This window comes from Meles meles, chromosome X (genome assembly GCF_922984935.1).
Source record: "Meles meles chromosome X, mMelMel3.1 paternal haplotype, whole genome shotgun sequence".
In the NCBI taxonomy this organism is placed as follows: Eukaryota; Metazoa; Chordata; class Mammalia; order Carnivora; family Mustelidae; genus Meles; species Meles meles.
In genome coordinates this window covers 95,033,571-95,050,535 of record NC_060087.1, presented here as the reverse complement: position 1 = coordinate 95,050,535, position 16,965 = coordinate 95,033,571, and the positions used below count along the sequence as shown (strand labels likewise).

The 16,965-nt window shown below is 42.6% G+C and overlaps 1 protein-coding gene across 1 annotated transcript in view; it reads left to right on the top strand.

Annotated features, from left to right (window-relative positions):
- The first annotated feature begins 2,316 nt into the window (after nucleotides 1-2,316).
- DCX (doublecortin) overlaps nucleotides 2,317-16,965 on the top strand; it is a 115,035-nt gene continuing 100,386 nt past the window's right edge. The window contains exons 1-3 of the mRNA XM_045996547.1: nucleotides 2,317-2,370; nucleotides 4,195-4,580; nucleotides 12,923-13,263. Coding sequence (XP_045852503.1) covers nucleotides 4,217-4,580; nucleotides 12,923-13,263 — 705 coding nt within the window. The 5' untranslated portion in view covers nucleotides 2,317-2,370; nucleotides 4,195-4,216. The remainder of the gene's footprint in view (nucleotides 2,371-4,194; nucleotides 4,581-12,922; nucleotides 13,264-16,965) is intronic.

The window sequence follows — 16,965 nt, the reverse complement described above, 5'->3', positions numbered from 1 at the left end:
ACTCATGCTTAAGCTCTTCTTTTCCGGCACCGATTCTCCTCCTTTGAGGAAGTGAGAGAAAAATCCTAATGAGTAGCTGAGAGCTCTTTGAGAGGAAGCATATTTGTGAAATGATCTAGCTCATTTTTTGCAAAATGTTGATCCACAAACATTAGTCTATGAGATGCTCTGGAAAAAGAGTTTCTGAGTTTTTTTTTTTTTTTAGCATTTTATTTATTTATTTGAGAGATTGAGAGAGAGAGTGAGGGAGAGCGCACAAGCAGGGGGAGTGTCAGAGGGAGACTGAGCTGAGCAGGGAGCCTGATATGGGGCTTGATCCCAGGACCCCGGCATCCTGACCTAAGCCTAAGGCAGATGGGTAACGGACTGAGCTACCCAGGCGCCCCTGAGCTTGCTGGCTTTCTTTCTTTCTTTTTTTTAAAAGCAGGAAGCCCTTTATACTGAATTCCTTTTTGGAGACACATGCCATATTTTATGCATATTAAAGGAGAAATTTTATGGTAAAGAAAACAAATTTAGTTTATCCCCTCACTTCTTAAACATTTTTGACCAAATAACCATTTTTGTCTGTTTTTAAAGACCACCCGTTAACATCCACATACCTCACAAGGGGAAACCTTGATCTTGTTCACCCGTTTGCTCTTTGATGGATGTAAACACAAAATCATCTACCTCAGACAGTTTCCTAAAGACAACTTGCAGCTTCCACAGTAATGTTGCAAAGTCTAGATCATGAGGAAATCCCTTCTAAAATCTATTCTAAACTTTTTATGTTTAAGTTTTATCATCCCATCCATTCCTCTATCCTCCCCAGAAAATAAAAAAAAATATTTGAGTTCTGATACAATACCAATCACCCTGTATTTATGAAACACTTATGATGTACAGTGTTAAAAAAATTAAGACATTGACCTTGCTGGGCCAAGAAGATACAACTATTGTCCAGAATTTCCATATTTTCCTGCCCTTATTCTTTGATATGTGTCTGCCCTTGACCTGAATAACCCTGATCTTTCTGGAGATGGCCACAATGTAAGGCAGAGACAAATGGAAGAGAACACATCGGACACAGGCAGTCCCCTGAGCTAGTTATTTGGCAACCAGAAGAGCAACAGCAAGGTGGGCAACCTTGACTAGGCAGGTTGCACATGGGACCTGTCTACCCCCTGACATGGACAGCTTAGGCTTCCTTTGCCAACACCTTCCTGAAAAGGAATGTCATTTTTTTAAATCCTGCTTTGAGGCATCTTATAGTAAAACACATGCATCACAAAAATGCTTACCTAGTCATCAACAGCTATATCTAAAGAGGAGGGTGAATTGTATTAGAAATCATATAGAAGATCATTAAGGAGCCTGCTATTAACTCTGAGCTTTCTGGAAGCCAAGCGACAATGGAGTCACAGTGTTTCTGCCTGTTAATACACATAGCCTCTGTTGTGAAGATGATAGCCCACCCCTCCTTTACTCTCTCACCTTTCCCTTATTTTTCTTATAGTTTGATTTGATTTAATACATTTAATGTGGTTGCTTCCTTCCCTTTTCTAACATATTTGATATAAAGAAGACACTTTGTAACCAACAGGAAATTTGAGGAGCCATTAATGTTTATCTTGTAGCCATCAGACTCACTTCACATAGAAATGTCTCTGGGTTGGATTTGAACTCACAAACTCTCATAGGTAAATGCCACAGATCCTATTAACCAGGTTATTACAGCAAACTAAAAGGTCTTTGGAGTTCTTTTGCTGACATCATCCCCCATGAAATTCTGGAATTTTATTCCCTTGTCGTCTTTTTTGTTCTTCCTTGTAGTCTACACCACTGACCTTACTTCAAAAACAACCAGTTGTTGGATGGATGAACTAAAGATGTCTTCAAGAACGTTCAGGTTAGATTGTTTTGTCTCAAGAAGATGAGAGGAAGAGAGCTACAATTTCTGAGAAGCCTGGTTTGACTGCCTGAGTCTGGTCCCCAGGCAGATTAGGCCAAGGTTTTGGCCAAATGAAATTGCCAATTCTCTTTAAAAAAGAGGGTGTGGGGTGGGGGGCTAGCACATTGCTCATTAGACCATTCTGCACTTGCCTGTGCAATCTTTTTTGCCACCCTGCAATTTCCTGTTGGTTATAAATGAAACCTTTCTAGCTGTTAAAGCAGCCTGTGAATTGGAAAAAAAAAGCATGTAATTAATCATAGGAGTTGGGGGGAATCACTAAGCCTGGTTATAGGGGAGAAGCCGGACAAGGCACTAGGACCTAGAAGGCATCTATCCACCCTGGCAGGAATTTCTTGCTTGGAGCTCAGACAACAAAGGCATAGAGAGATTGGTTTTCTTTCTCTCAGCATCTCCACCCAACCAGCAGAAAACCGGTGAGTGGGGCTTTCCAGTGATTTTCAGGCAGAATATAACAGATGCCAAGCGGTAAAAGCACAAGGCAAAGGGCTTGCTCTAGCTCTCTCTCTTTCTCTCCTTCTCCTTTTTAATTTTTCTTAAATTTTATTTTGCCTTATTCTATCGGATTTTTTCCTAAGCCTCTACCTGGGATTTTCCTTTGGAAAAGTGAGTTTGATGTTCATTTGTTTTCACTGTGATGTTGATTTAGAATAATACCACCCGTGATCCTAAAGCAAAGCCAAGTGTTACTGGCATGCCTGGGGAAATGCTTGCTACTTGTCTTGAGGAGGTGGGGTCTCTCACCACTGCAGGTTGTCTGACAGAGACAATGCTGAGCTCAGCACAGGTCATGGTGACATTGGAAGAAAAGGGGGATTGAGCCTGGCAAGCCTCCTAGGCACCAGTCCTCCTTTATCTCCTGTCCTCCTGGTCCCTTGCAAATATCTCGATGTGGCAGTGTGTAGCAGCTGAGCCCTGCTTGCTCTGTGAGTCCTTTTATTCCCATCTGTGAGATGCATGTTAATAGTTGGGTTCCTAGGCTGTGGTCACTACCTTTGCTAATGCTCGAGGCTTCTGTTGTGTTTGGTTTCATGTTTGGATTTCTCTCTCTTTTTCTCCAATTATTTCTCCCTTTCTCCATTTCTTTCTCTCTCTCCCTTTCTTTCTCTCTCTCTCTCTTTTTTTTTTCTCTTTCTCTCTCTTTCTCTTTCTGGCTCAGCAGAAGGGGAAAAAGCAAATCTGACAAATGACCATCTTTTGCCTCAGCTAATGCACCTGGGCAATAGACAAGTTTGGGGGTGAATTGCTTTCTTGAGGGGCAAATGCCCGGTCAGGGTAGAAAACCAGAACAATGAAAGGTGTGCTTGTTTCAAAAGGTCCCATATGCTTCCCAGGGACTCATTTGGGAATCTTTCAACGATTAAATTATTCCATTAAGAGGTGCGGCTGCCTTGTTGGGGAGGGATAGAGCACATGTTAAAAAAAATTAAAAAAGAAAGGAAAGGATTTTGTGACCAAATGGTACCAGGGAGAAAGCAGAGCTAATAACTTGTTAAATAACTGATTTTTCTAATCCTTTTTTCCCCTAGCTTATTTCTTATGAATGTTGGATAGCTGCCCCAGCTTGGTGGGGAAGGGTTCGATGAATAGTACAAAGACACCAGCTATTCCCTGGAGGCTGTCCCTTTAAAGGAGAATCCTGGTTTATTCTGGGGGGTCGGGTGAGGAGGGATGCACACATAGAGTAGGCAAGGGGGTTTGGAATAAAAGAAAAACCTTCCCCTCCATGAGTCCTTTTACTGAGGCACAAAGATTGCTTCCTAAACTGGAGATGTGAACGTCAGCCAGTGCCTTCTATTCTCTTCAAGGGGATTTTGTCGGGCTATGGATTCATTTACAACTGTTAGTCATGTGGGCATGTGTGAGGAAACAGATGCCAGTTTTAATGTATTTAGCCCGAAGTTACAATTTGATAGGAGCCACTGTCAATAAGTCCCAGGATTTCGAGCGATTTCAAAATCCCTCCCTCTCTTCTGTTTGGAACAGCGCCCAGAGTGCCTCCCTCCCTATCTCTCACCCCAACCCCCCACCACCAGCAGCACCCCCCAACCCCTCCTTCTTGTCTATTAAGATCAATATTCCTGAAGGTCAGGGGCAAGCAGCAGATGGGTCACGGGCTTTTTTCAACCAGTTCTTTTTACAAGCAGCAGATTGCAAAACTGGATCTGGCTAATATTTGAATTCTCCCCCCCTTCCCCCTTTTCCTTGCCTCTTTTCATCCCCCTTTGTCCAACACTCAGGTGTCTGAGGTTCCACCGAAATATGGAACTTGATTTTGGACATTTTGATGAAAGAGATAAGACATCCAGGAACATGCGAGGCTCACGAATGAATGGGCTGCCCAGCCCCACTCACAGTGCCCATTGTAGCTTCTACCGAACCAGAACCTTGCAGGCGCTGAGCAATGAGAAGAAAGCCAAGAAGGTACGTTTCTACCGCAATGGGGACCGCTACTTCAAGGGGATTGTGTACGCTGTGTCCTCTGACCGTTTTCGCAGCTTTGACGCCTTGCTAGCTGACCTGACTCGATCTCTGTCTGACAACATCAACCTGCCTCAGGGAGTGCGTTACATTTACACCATTGATGGATCCAGGAAGATCGGAAGCATGGATGAACTGGAGGAAGGTAAAACATGGGTGGTGGCTTTTGGTGGGGGGTGGGGGGGCATCCTTGGCTGTGCTGACATTTCTTGGAGTACGCTGAAAAAACAAATTTGGGGATAGATTTGTCAGAATGCCAGGTTGATGCTGCTACTGCTGAGCCTGTAGGCATTGACGGGGCCATTAGCCATTAGCCTTCACGGCCTTCGGTCTCTGCTGGCATTGGATCATGGATGGTGGTGACAATGCATTGTGCTTCTCTGTCGGGGTGTACAAAGGGAAATCTGAATTGTGTCATTTACTCTAGATCTTGCTCATAATTAATTCTAAGTAACGTTATTGAGGCAGGCCACGACTCATTAGGGCTGTAAAAGGAGGAAGGAACCTTGGCTGGGTTCACAGAAAGATAGCCAAATATCCTTTGGACTGCTGAGAGGCTATTTGCACATTGCAAAGCATGGAAACCTGCCTCCTAAAAACAGGACTTCCTGGTCACATTCACAAAGGATTATACTTTTAGGTAAGTGGTCACTGCTCAGCTGTCGCTTCTAAAAAGCCCACTCTGGGGTGTGTCCCTAAGGCTGAGGTCATTGAGAGAAATACCAAAGAAAGCTGGAGGTATGTCTGGTATTTTAATAAAGACTCTATTAGAATAGGAACTGACTCACTGTACCTAAATTCCTTTCAAATGTCTCTAGACTTTGGTTTTACAATTGAATGTTATGAAAAGGTTGCTGAGAACTTAGAAATGAGGGAAGTCTCTGCTCTTACCAGAGCCTGCTCACTCACAACACCTTTTTTTTGTGGTTATTTAGAAAATAGATCTTGGGACACATGCTTAATATTTTACTTCGTCGAGTCCTTCATATTGTGGATGCCTCCCTATGCCCGCTTTTAAATGGCTATAACATGTAAGCAACTGATCATGCAAATGGCCCTCCCCCAGACCTCTCTCTGACTCTCTAGCCCTCTCTCCTCCCCCACCCCCTGCTTCCATTCCCTGGACACAGGTGAGTTTAGAGCAGGCAGATCTCTTGGGAAACCAAATTATGAAACAGCCAAACAGGGAATGGGAATCAGCACATTAAATGAATTGGTGTGGGAGTACCCCTCCTCCACTTCGCTGCTTCTAGGTTTCTTGTGCTCTCAGACAAAGGAGCATGAGGGCTTCCCTTGCACGAGACCATGTTCTCACACATAGCTGCTGTTTCTCAAGTCAGGTCAAGTGATTTGGGGCCAGTTACTTCTAAACGACAGTGTCCCTACAGCTATGGGATCTGGGTCTCAGGGTTCAAGTCTGAGGTTTTGCCACATAGCTGACCTTGAAAAATAATGCGGAGAAGGCTTAGACCGTGTAGATGGTGTGCTGGATGGCCAGGCAGAGGTTAATCCTAGGGTTTTTCTGCACATCGGAGGATTGACTATCCTAGCCCTTGTCTTGAAGGAGAGTCAGGGTAAACTGGGAGGACTCAGAGTGAGGTTGAGGGAGCTGTCCAACATAGTAATTGATAGGGTGTGTTTCTTGTCACTGTGAGATCCATATCTCTGGTGAATTTGAGGGGTGTCTCTGTAATAATTGTCACAAAGCACCTTGAATCACCCAGTGTGTCATCATTTACCCTAGCTGTGATTTTTTTAAAGACCATGACAGATGCCAGGGCAGAATTCTGAACCCAGGGACATTGTATTCAGAGTAGGAATTAGAATGTTCTTGTGTCTGATATAAGAGAAGTATCATGCATACATCTCCCCCCCACAAATCCATTTTTTTAACATACCTTGGTCAAGGACAAGTCCTTGGTATTGCTTTTTCTTCCTGGATGTCTGTGTGTGTGTGTGTGTGTGTGTTGTGATAATCTCAGTTCTGTATAGATAATAAATGTAATTTTGAAGACTGCACCATTTCTTCTGACACTTTGGAGTCCTGCTACATTGGATTCCTCCCTTGGATGCATGGTAGTACATCCTGGGTTATATAGAATGTAAATAAGGTTCAGTTGGATTTATTCATATAGCATTTACAACCACAAGCTGTAGTGGCCCTCAACCCCCTCCCAGTCCTGAGTACTGCCAATGCAGTCAAGGAAATTCTGGGGTATCCCTAGGCTAGCGTTGAGAAATGTGACCCATTTTCCCACTGCTGCAGAGTCAGATGGGAAAGGGTACTGGGATAAGCAAGATAAAGAGGGAAAATTCTTTTCTCTCCTGTTTTGTCCTTTGGAACTTCCCTTCTAGGAAGTGGAGGAGAGAAGTCCCTTGCCTTGTTCACCATTGGAAGATGATGAATGAAAGATTAAAGACATTTCATACACATTGCTCCCCAAGAGACCTCACACTGGAAAAGTTTGGAAAGATTCCTGATGAAGAATCAGAGTTAGTGGGTTCTAGTCATAGAGGCAGAAGGTTATCACAGGAAAAGAAATCCTTGGAATCAGATTTGTTGTCAATCCAAGATCTGCCACCTGCTAGCTCGTGTGACCTTGGGGAAACCATTTAGACTCCTTGGACCTCAGTTTTTCATCTGCAAAGTGGATCTGCTTTGAGGATTAAATAAGACAATGAGCATGAAGTGCACTATTATTCCTGTCATAGAGTAACACTCAGTAAAGGATATCTATGACTGTTGAGTTGTCCTTGTTTATAGCTCGCTAATAGCATGACCATAGGTCTGTCCTTATCATCACTGTGAATAACCTTCTCTTTTTCAAAACAGCATTTTTGAAGAAAACAACCATTTTAAGGTATAATTTGTATAACATAAAAATCACCCATTTAAGTGTACAATTCAGTGATTTTTAGAAAATTAACCAAGTGGTACAACTATCATTGTAATCTAATTTTGGATCATTTTATTCACCCAGATTTTTACCAATTAGCTGTCACTGCCCATTTCCCTCATTGTCTCCATCCCTAGGCAACAACCTACCTATTTTATGTCTCTATAGATTTGCCTATTATGGACATTTTATATAAACTGAATCATACATCGTGTGGTCTTTTGTGATTGGCTTCTTTCCCTTAGAAAAATGTTTTCAAAGGTTTTCTGTGCTGTGCCTTGTATCAGCGCTTTGTTCCCTTTTATGGAGGAATAACATTCCATTGCATGTATGGGCCACATCTTGTGTCCCTGTTGTAATACTCTTATCTTTAGAAAGAGATTAGTCACACCTGCCTTTGTTATCTATCAGGGTGGTTGAGAGGATATAATGAGAAATAGAAAAACACACTGACAAGATGTTTTTGACAAGGTATTATTGTTAACGGTGTAAAAAAAAGTAATAATAATGATGATGCTAGTGCAGAGTTGGGATGGCCAGAGGTTCCCAAACCTGGCTGCCTTTCACAAACTTTCAGAGACTTGGAAAAATATCAATTCCTGGGTCACACCCCAGATCTACTGAATCAAAATCTCCAGGGTTAAGGCCCCCAAATCTGTCTTTTTATAAATGTTCCCAGGTGATTCTTATGAGCACTTAAACTTGAGAAATACTGGATTAGGTGATCTTGAGGTTCCTTTCAGATAACTACAGTGGTGGGAGTTCCTAGGAGTACAGAAGGCCTTGTTTTTGTTTTGCTTTTTTGTTTTGTAGATCTTAAAGGAATGATGGAACATAGAACATACTGTTTTCAAATGGCCACTTTATTAAATATTTAGACTAAAATAAAATGAAATAAAAAACAATGGGTTAATAATCACTCTGGCCTGTGATACTCCTTGTCTAATACCTCTAGTCTACTGTCTGTTAGATACTGAAAGTTATAAGGGGAAAGTTTTGGGCCCAAATCAGGTTATTTACGTCAGCTTTTCCACAGCTCCTTGGGTACACAAAGAGTCAGTGAAGCCATGAAGGCTGTGGTCATATATGTATTAGTCATATTCCCAGTAGATCAATGAATGAAACCCACCAGTGACTTTCCCTTTTGTCTTGCTTAGTCTTCCATCTCTAATTCATTCTCCTTCCCTTCCTGCCCAATTCTTTCCCCAGTTCCTTGTTTGTGAGTACCCAGATCAATCTTAGGGGTACTGTTTTGAGCATTGTTACGTGGAACACGGGACAGAATATTTCCAACTGGGACGGTCTTGTTGGAAAATCTGAGTTGAATGGTGACACTAGTTATGATCCAGTTCCTTTGCCATAGCTCATTTGAAAAGTAATGAGATGAGATGAAACCACCCTCCCACTAATTTATCCTCTAGCTACTAAAGCAGGCACATTGCCAAAGAGAAGGATTTAAAGATACCTGGGAGAGAGATGCATCATTAATAGATATGAGCATACAATAAAGTATCATTTAATATTTCCCTTCTTGAGTGAGGAAGCCCTGGCAAAGAGGAGGAAGCCCAGTCAGAAGTGTTTCTGCACTGAGGAAACATGAATGCACTAAATGTTTTTGAAAATGGGGCCCTACTGAAAGTGAATGGAGGTAGACATTAGATCATCTTGAGCCCACAGCTTGCTCCCTTCCTGCACTTTCAGCTGTGCTTCCATGACTTCATTTCCTTACCCCCTCATCCTGAAGCAGATTGTCAGTTCCAGCCAATTGTCACCTTGCTTGCCTCTGAAGCTAGCTTGCCTTCTAGGCTCTCTATGGGTGGGAAATGGCCCTTGGATGCTGTGGCAGGATGGGAACCCAGCTGTGTAAAGTTGAAACACACCTCATCCAGCTCCAAGTGCCAGGGAGCTGGGTGTGCAGGAAGCACGGAGCTCTGGCAGCAGACATTGCAGATGTTTGCAAAATCAGAACAAGGAGGCCTTGGTCTAGAGAAGGAGCGTGTTTGATGTCTTTCCAGTAGTACAAGTGGAGAGTCCTCAGCAGTAGGCACCTATTTCTTTAACATTTAATGACCATAATAACTTTACCTCCTACTGCCTTCTGGGCTTGGAAAAGAGAAGAAAATTCCTTCTTATAGACCTTTAGGGCTGGAGGGGGACTGAGATGTCTCTTAGTGTAATACTTTCAATCTGTTGAGGGAAAAGCTGGGACTCAGAGATTAAGTGATTTCCCTGAGGTCACACTGCTCATAAAGGCCTGATTAGGACCAGAATTCAGGTCTGTCTGATTCCCCAAAGTACCGCCCTCAACTGCCATAAATATCCCGCCCTCTGGTAGGGGCTGCTTGATTACAGGGCAGGCTATGCATGTGTGGGGACAGTCGTGTGAGAAATCCCTGCCCCTTCCCCTTAATTTTGCTGTGAACCTAGAATGGCCCTAAAAAAAATAAAGTCTTACATAATATCCTGCCCTCACTGTGCATCGGCAGTGGCAGCAAGTGGCTTCGCTGGGGTTAACCATTGAGCTCCTGGGTATGGCATTTTCAGCAAACAGACACTTTCTCTTAACGAGCGGGAAATCCTTATCTTTGAGGCCTGGGCAGTGGTCATACTATGTAACCATCATAGCTCAGTTCCAAGATGGCTGCCCTTGCTTCTTTCTCTTTTCTTTCTTTGGGCTTTTGCTCCTTCTCTTTTCATCTCACTTTCTTTCATCTTTTTTTTTTTTTTATCTCTTTTCATCTCCTTTCTCTCAGCCCTTTCTTCCTCCTCTCCTCCTTGCTCTTTCTTTCTTGTTCTTTCTCCATTCCTTCAGATTAGGGGTTTAATGATAATGAGAGGTGGGTTTTATCAAGTGCTTACCGTGCACCAGGCTCTGGGCTCAGCACTTGCTAGCCACCATCTGATCTGTGCCTCGCTCCCACCTTGTGAGGTAGGTACTGTTATTATCATTCCCACTTTTCAGACAAGGAACTGAAGCCAGGGGAGGTTAGGTAACTTGCCCAAGGACACACAACTGTGTATTGGAGATCCCATTCCTACTGACATCACATCAGCTGTTCTTTTTCCATTACTCCATCTTGGGGCCAAAAGGAGAGAATGGAGAGACTAAAATGTACTGTTGGAAGGATCACAACATAGATTTGGCAGAGAGCTGGGCCCTTCGGAAAGTTCTTGGTGCCATATGATACTATAGCTGTCTGCCATCATGTTCATTTTCATCTGGGGGTGGTTAAGCATACTCATAGTTCAGAGGCTTAAGAGGTTTAAGAGATGGGAGCAAAATAAGTCTAGAGTCCCAATAGGGCTACACAGCTGACTCTCCAGAGGAGACTGTAGATGAGTGAAATCATAAATATATAGCCTCACACATTTTTGCACTACCAGTTGTCAGAGTCTTAAAGTACTTGACAAGTTATGGAAAACGTCTGACTCAAAGACACTAACCTCTTGGAAGGTACCTGTGAATCTGGTGGTATGCTAAGGTGAGGGACCATTTCTAGGGTGTAGGGGATATTGGCTGTGAATAGATGGAATTGAAAGGGACCCTTCACTCCTTAAGTCACAAACTAAAGACCCAAGCCTCTAATCACTTGGGTTAGGTTGGATTAGCCAGCAAGGGAGCCAGAGAAATTAGGGTTTCTTTTGGCTGAGTTCTTTGACTACTCCATCCTGGAGGTCTCTCTCTCTCTCTCTTTCTGTGTGTGTGTGTGTGTGTGTGTGTGTGTGTGTGTGTGTGTGTGTGCATGTGCACCGAGTGGGAGAGGATGCCCATGCTCACCTACAAACCATCCCTTGATCTTGTCAAGACAGAAGACTAATAGCCTCTGGGACTCAGGGCGGTGTTGGAAGCCCCTCACCCTGCCCCTTCACACATACACATAAATGTCCACAAAAGTGCCCTAGAGAATCTGACTGAATCTTCTCTCCTCACTAACTGAGAAATTTATTAATTAACACAACTTAAAGGATTTGGTGCTACAGCAAAGCAATCGATATTTGCAAAAGGAGTGAATTATCAACCCAATGCTTCTGAATGTCCCTGCGTGGTTCTCCTGCTGAGACCAAAGAAGAGCCAACAGACTATAATTGTGTTTAATGCTTTCTTTGCCCTGGTCAGGGTTCACTTACTTATTTATTTAAAGTTATTACTGATGAGTTAAGCCTGATTAACTCACACTAGTTTTCTTTTTTTTTTTTTAATTTATTTATTTGACAGACAGAGAGATCATAAGTAGGCAGAGAGGCAGGCAGAGGGAGAGGGAGAAGCAGGCTCCCCGCAGAGCAGAGAGCCTGATGCGAGGCTTGATCCCAGGACCCTGAGATCATGACCTGAGCTGAAGGCAGAGGCTTTAACCCACTGAGCCACCCAGGTGCCCCTCACACTAGTTTTCTACAGCTCGACTTCTGGATGAACTTCTGTATACCTTGAGGCTAATGTGTTTTACGCAACAAATGCAACATTTTCCAATACTCTGTCTCCCTCAGACTGAGCCTACCTCTCTTCCTCTTTTCTCTAGCTTCTAGTCCCTGGTGTCTAATTCCCCGCTTCTGCCCCTTGCCTCTGGCCCTTGTGTTTCTTCCGCTGTTACTCATTTCCTCCAGCCCAAGGTAAATGTGAAAATTATGCTAGATTCCTCCAATCCATAGCTGGCTGTATAATGTATTCTCACATCTCCACCTCATTACTTGTGGCAGCCAAAGGTGAGCCCTGGTGAAGATGGCCTTGAACACACAGATCGAGGGTGTAGTGTTTAGGAAAATGGAAAGATGAGGGTTGGGTGGTGGAAGCAGAGGAAAGTATTTCTCAAGCAATGGCTGGATTTGCAAACACAAGCAACGGTGTGTGTGTGTGTGCATGTATGTTGTTATTTAGACAGTTTTTCCACTTGGATTTGGGGGTGAGCAGTAAAGGACACAACTATACACACACACATCATGTATATATATTCACCACACACACACACACACACATTTCACATTTCAGTATTCTATACTTAGCCATATACTCTCTGCAAAGGACAATCTGGATTCTTGGCAAATATGAACTCTATGCCCAGTATGCAAGGACACTTAGGTCACTTTAACTTGGAATAAACTGTATTCATTCTGAGAGTTCTCTTTGGCTTATACTATAACCATGGAAATGGAATGGGACTGTGAGTTCAGAAACAGGACAGGAACATTAAGAAATAGAGACATGTTAAAAACACTCCAGTAATGCCTCCTAGATATTAACAAACATCTGAGAATCTGGCATAGGCATTTCAACTGCAGTAAAATCCTGCGAAGCTTGAGAACCTGGTTTATTGGATTATATTTAGATGTGTTCATTGTCCTTGAAACCCTTAGCTTTATAGTATTTGCCCACTTATGTATGCCATTATAATGAAGAATGTTTTGCTGATGACTTGCCCTTGAATTTGAAACGAGGTGAGTTGTTAGAGAGACTGTCCAATTAGAAATTGTGCCTATGGTTGGTTACTATCACCATATATCCAAAAGTCCTACTCCAAGGTCAGCGTGCATTGGTTTGGTTAGAATAGTCCAAGTATCTGCTATTCAACTAATTATCACTTATTTCTTCCCTTAGGGGAAAGCTATGTTTGTTCCTCAGACAACTTCTTTAAGAAGGTGGAGTACACCAAGAATGTCAATCCCAACTGGTCTGTCAACGTGAAGACATCTGCCAATATGAAAGCCCCCCAGTCCCTGGCTAGCAGCAATAGTGCCCAGGCCAGAGAGAACAAGGACTTTGTGCGCCCCAAGTTGGTGACCATCATCCGCAGTGGGGTGAAGCCTCGGAAGGCCGTACGTGTGCTTCTGAACAAGAAGACAGCCCACTCTTTTGAGCAAGTCCTCACTGATATCACTGAAGCCATCAAGCTGGAGACTGGGGTTGTCAAAAAACTCTACACACTGGATGGAAAACAGGTAAGTACTTTTTTTTCAAAGTACTCTTCTTCTCAGTTCTTCCAGATACCTGGATGCCCACCCCGTACCTGAGGCATCATTTCTGGGTGGGGGGGGTCTCTTCTTCCACCTCCATTATCGCTACCTGGTATTTTAGGTCTCCCTGGGAAGAAAGGTCCAAGCAATGGACCATACGTCTGAGACTTTGAAATTCATTCTGCTTTTGTCTTTTCAAGTTGAATGGTCACTTAACTTCAACGTTCTGGTCTGCTAAGCAGAGGACCTAGAACCTAGGTCCTACACATTCTTATGAATAGTAATGTAGCTATTATGCAATGCAACCTTGATGGTTCGATGCATATGACTCAAAATAAGATTTGTTGGCTCCTTTCTTCTGAGGCAGTCTCTTGTTGGTGTTCAGGGTCCATTCTGGTGAAAAGAGGTTGAAATAACCCCTCATAGTTGATGAAAGGATTCAGATACTGGGGGAGCACTGAAGTGTGGGTTCGTTGTCTTTGCCTCACACTAGACCATGTTTTTTCTTTCTCCCTTTTCCATGTGACATAGCTGTCTTAATTTGGTTCCACTGATGGTTTTGTGTGAGAAAGGGACTATTTCAGGATCCTAAAATTAGCCCAAGAAAGATGCTGCCATCTGTTCCTCTCCAAATCAGGTTCTTCATGTCATTGGTTATGCTACTAAAGTGCCACCTATATTAATATCTGGGAAAGAATGCAGCCAGGCGTCTCCATCAGACAGATGCACCATTCTCTTGAGCATAGGAAGCTGTAATTGTATGACAAAATACGTTCCAAAGGAATTGGAACGGTAGCTGGTTCTGTTGGCTCTAAAGGGAATCCTGGTCTCCCATCAGAGAAGACAACTGTGGATTATTATCAGTCCATACTTTCTACCCCTTAAAATATCTTTGGTGTTTGAACAACTAGATAGATTCAAAAGAAGTAGACTCTATGCATCAGCATGACTGATGAGTATTCAAATGCAGAACTATGGCTCCTCCGAAAATTTCTGACATAGACTGTGGTGTTTCAAGATTTTACATTTCTGGTAAAACCCAAACTCATGTATGTGAGAACATTTCTAAATTTGGGACCTCTATCTGTTCCTCATTTTGTGATCTGAGCAACACCTGGAAGCATTGGTTGTATGTGATTTGTGTGTGTTGTACCAAAGCAATGAATTTACCCACAGTGGGAAAAGTCCGAACTCCTCAGCGTCTCTCAAAGAGTATCTCTTTCCTAAGGACCAGGTATATAATAAACAGGAGCTTCCCAGGAATAGGCTTAATCACTGGAAACCTCATCTTCGAAAAATAGAACCTAGGAATTTTAGGATCATTGGATATTAGCATTGGCAGGGACCTGAGAAGCCATGATATTTAATTTCCTGCTTATGGTAAGGATGTACTACTCTATAACCATTTCAGCCTAGTCCACTGTTGAAAAGCTGTGAGTTTTAGAAAGATTCACCTTATATTGGGCATAAGTCTACTTCTCTATACCTTCAGTCTCTTGAAGTAATGTATGACAAACACAAATCAAGGACATAAGAATGGGAATCTGAAGACTTGGTTTCTAGTCGTCATATTGCAACTTACTGTGTGACCTTGGGATAATCACTTAACTATCTGAAGCCTTCTGCTTCTCTGTACAAAGGGGCTGGTCACACCTGCCCCACTTAAGCTCAGAGAATTCTCCTGAAGATCAAAAGAAATAATGGATATGAAAGCACTCTGTAAATTAAAACACAAGATGTAAATATGTATGCATACAATTAATTCATCATTAAATGAGACAAAATATGTAAATTTCTAAACAATTTACATATATATCAATAAACGATATTTCTTTTCCCTCCACTTTACCGCCGTCATTCTTAGCATGAATTTCCAATACTTTGTAGCAATATACCACATCTTGGCATTCTGGGGTCACTCTTAATGTTGAATGAAGCAACATCCCTATCTCCCAGGTGAGCGAGCTCCAGTCCAGTGATGGGTGGATTTTCATCCTACAGCAGGCCACGCAGAACAGGACGTTTTCTCCAACTCCTTCAAGCACTGACTCCCATTTCTTTGGGGAACACATTACAAAATGTCAATGTTTGACATAATGTGTGTATAGAAACATGGTGAAGCAGTGCTCAAGGGAGCAGAACAATGTCTTGGCAGGCATCCTTGCCTCTCTATATAGTTCATTCTCTTTAAAATATCTCCCTCTGGGGGTGCTTGAGTGTCTCAGTTGGTTAAGAGTCTAACTACTGATTTCGGGTCAGGTCATGATCTCAGATCGAGCCTTATGTTGGCCTCTGCACTGGGGGTGGAGCCTGCTTAAGATTCTCCCTCTTTCTTTCCCTCTGCCCCTCACCCTTCCCTGAAAAAAAATTGTCTCCCTCTGCCTACTTGGACCCCTGGGGCTATCTTTAAAGGCCTGTTTTTAATATCTTATTATCTCTGTAAGCTCCGTCTTCACTGTGCAAAGTTAAAGCAGTCTCAAACATTTTTTTTTTAATGCTCAGCTGCTGATACGTTATGGAATCTCTATATGTGATTATTGATTGAATGGACTGACAGAGTTTCTCACATGGTTCAGGTAGATGTTCTGAGATGTCCTGAGAAGCCCTCTGTTCTCAATGCCCCAAACACTATCCTTCGTTCATCAGAAAATATAGGAGACTTCCAAAGGAGTGTGTATTGCCCCTGGGGAGCTCCTTCCTATTTGTTACTTACTTGGAAATCATGGAGGGCAGACCTTTAAGACAACATTTCCCAGAGTATATTCTAAAAATTGTCCCCATCTCCTGCTCCCCAGCAGCTTTTCATAAAACGGTTCTGTGGTCAAATAATGTGGTGAAATGCTGCAAATTATATGCCTTTCTTAGAGATTCACAGTGCTTGTTGGCACATTGAATGTTCTGAGAAGTCCTACAGGAAGGAAACCCATTTAATTTAGACCCAGGATTTCCCAATTTTATTTAACCACAAACATTTTTTATGGAATATACATACATACATACATATATATATATATATATATATATATATATATTCTGCAGAGCACATGAGGAAATGCTGTTTACAGAAGATGCTGAATGATTAGGAACTAACTACCCTAACCTCACTGGTAAGATTGGTATGCATAGGGTAACCCACAATCAAACATTGTTGTATGGTTACAGCAAGGACATTAAATAACAAAATTTGGGGGTACAGGGACAAACCTACTAATTACAAAATAGGTGCTGAGTATACTGAAAGTTAGCCAAACTCAAAATTTTGGAGCCCAGCCCATTCCCCAATTCTGGTGATGACAGCTCTAATGTTAACACCTGTCAGTCACTTTGATTACTGGTGGGTATTCTTGCTGCTTGGGAATATGATCTTCCTCTGTGCAGGCTGAAGGCACATGTGGTGCAATGGCTTGGACTTGCTTGGATAGTGCAAGTGTATTTGGCTAAATGTGGCACCAGGCAGAAAGGACAATGCATGGTCAAGGCTCTTTGTTATGGAACATTTTAATCATGAAATCAAGACCATCACTTCATTTTGGCCTTGTTCTGACCGGATCCCCAGTAGACAAAAATCACGTGGTTTTCTGCCTAATTGTTTAAATAATTGATCAGTTAAAACAGCCCAGTTGATGATTCCAGATTTACTGTTGCTTCTGTCCTTGTGTGTGCCATTTGATTGATGGGCTTACGAGG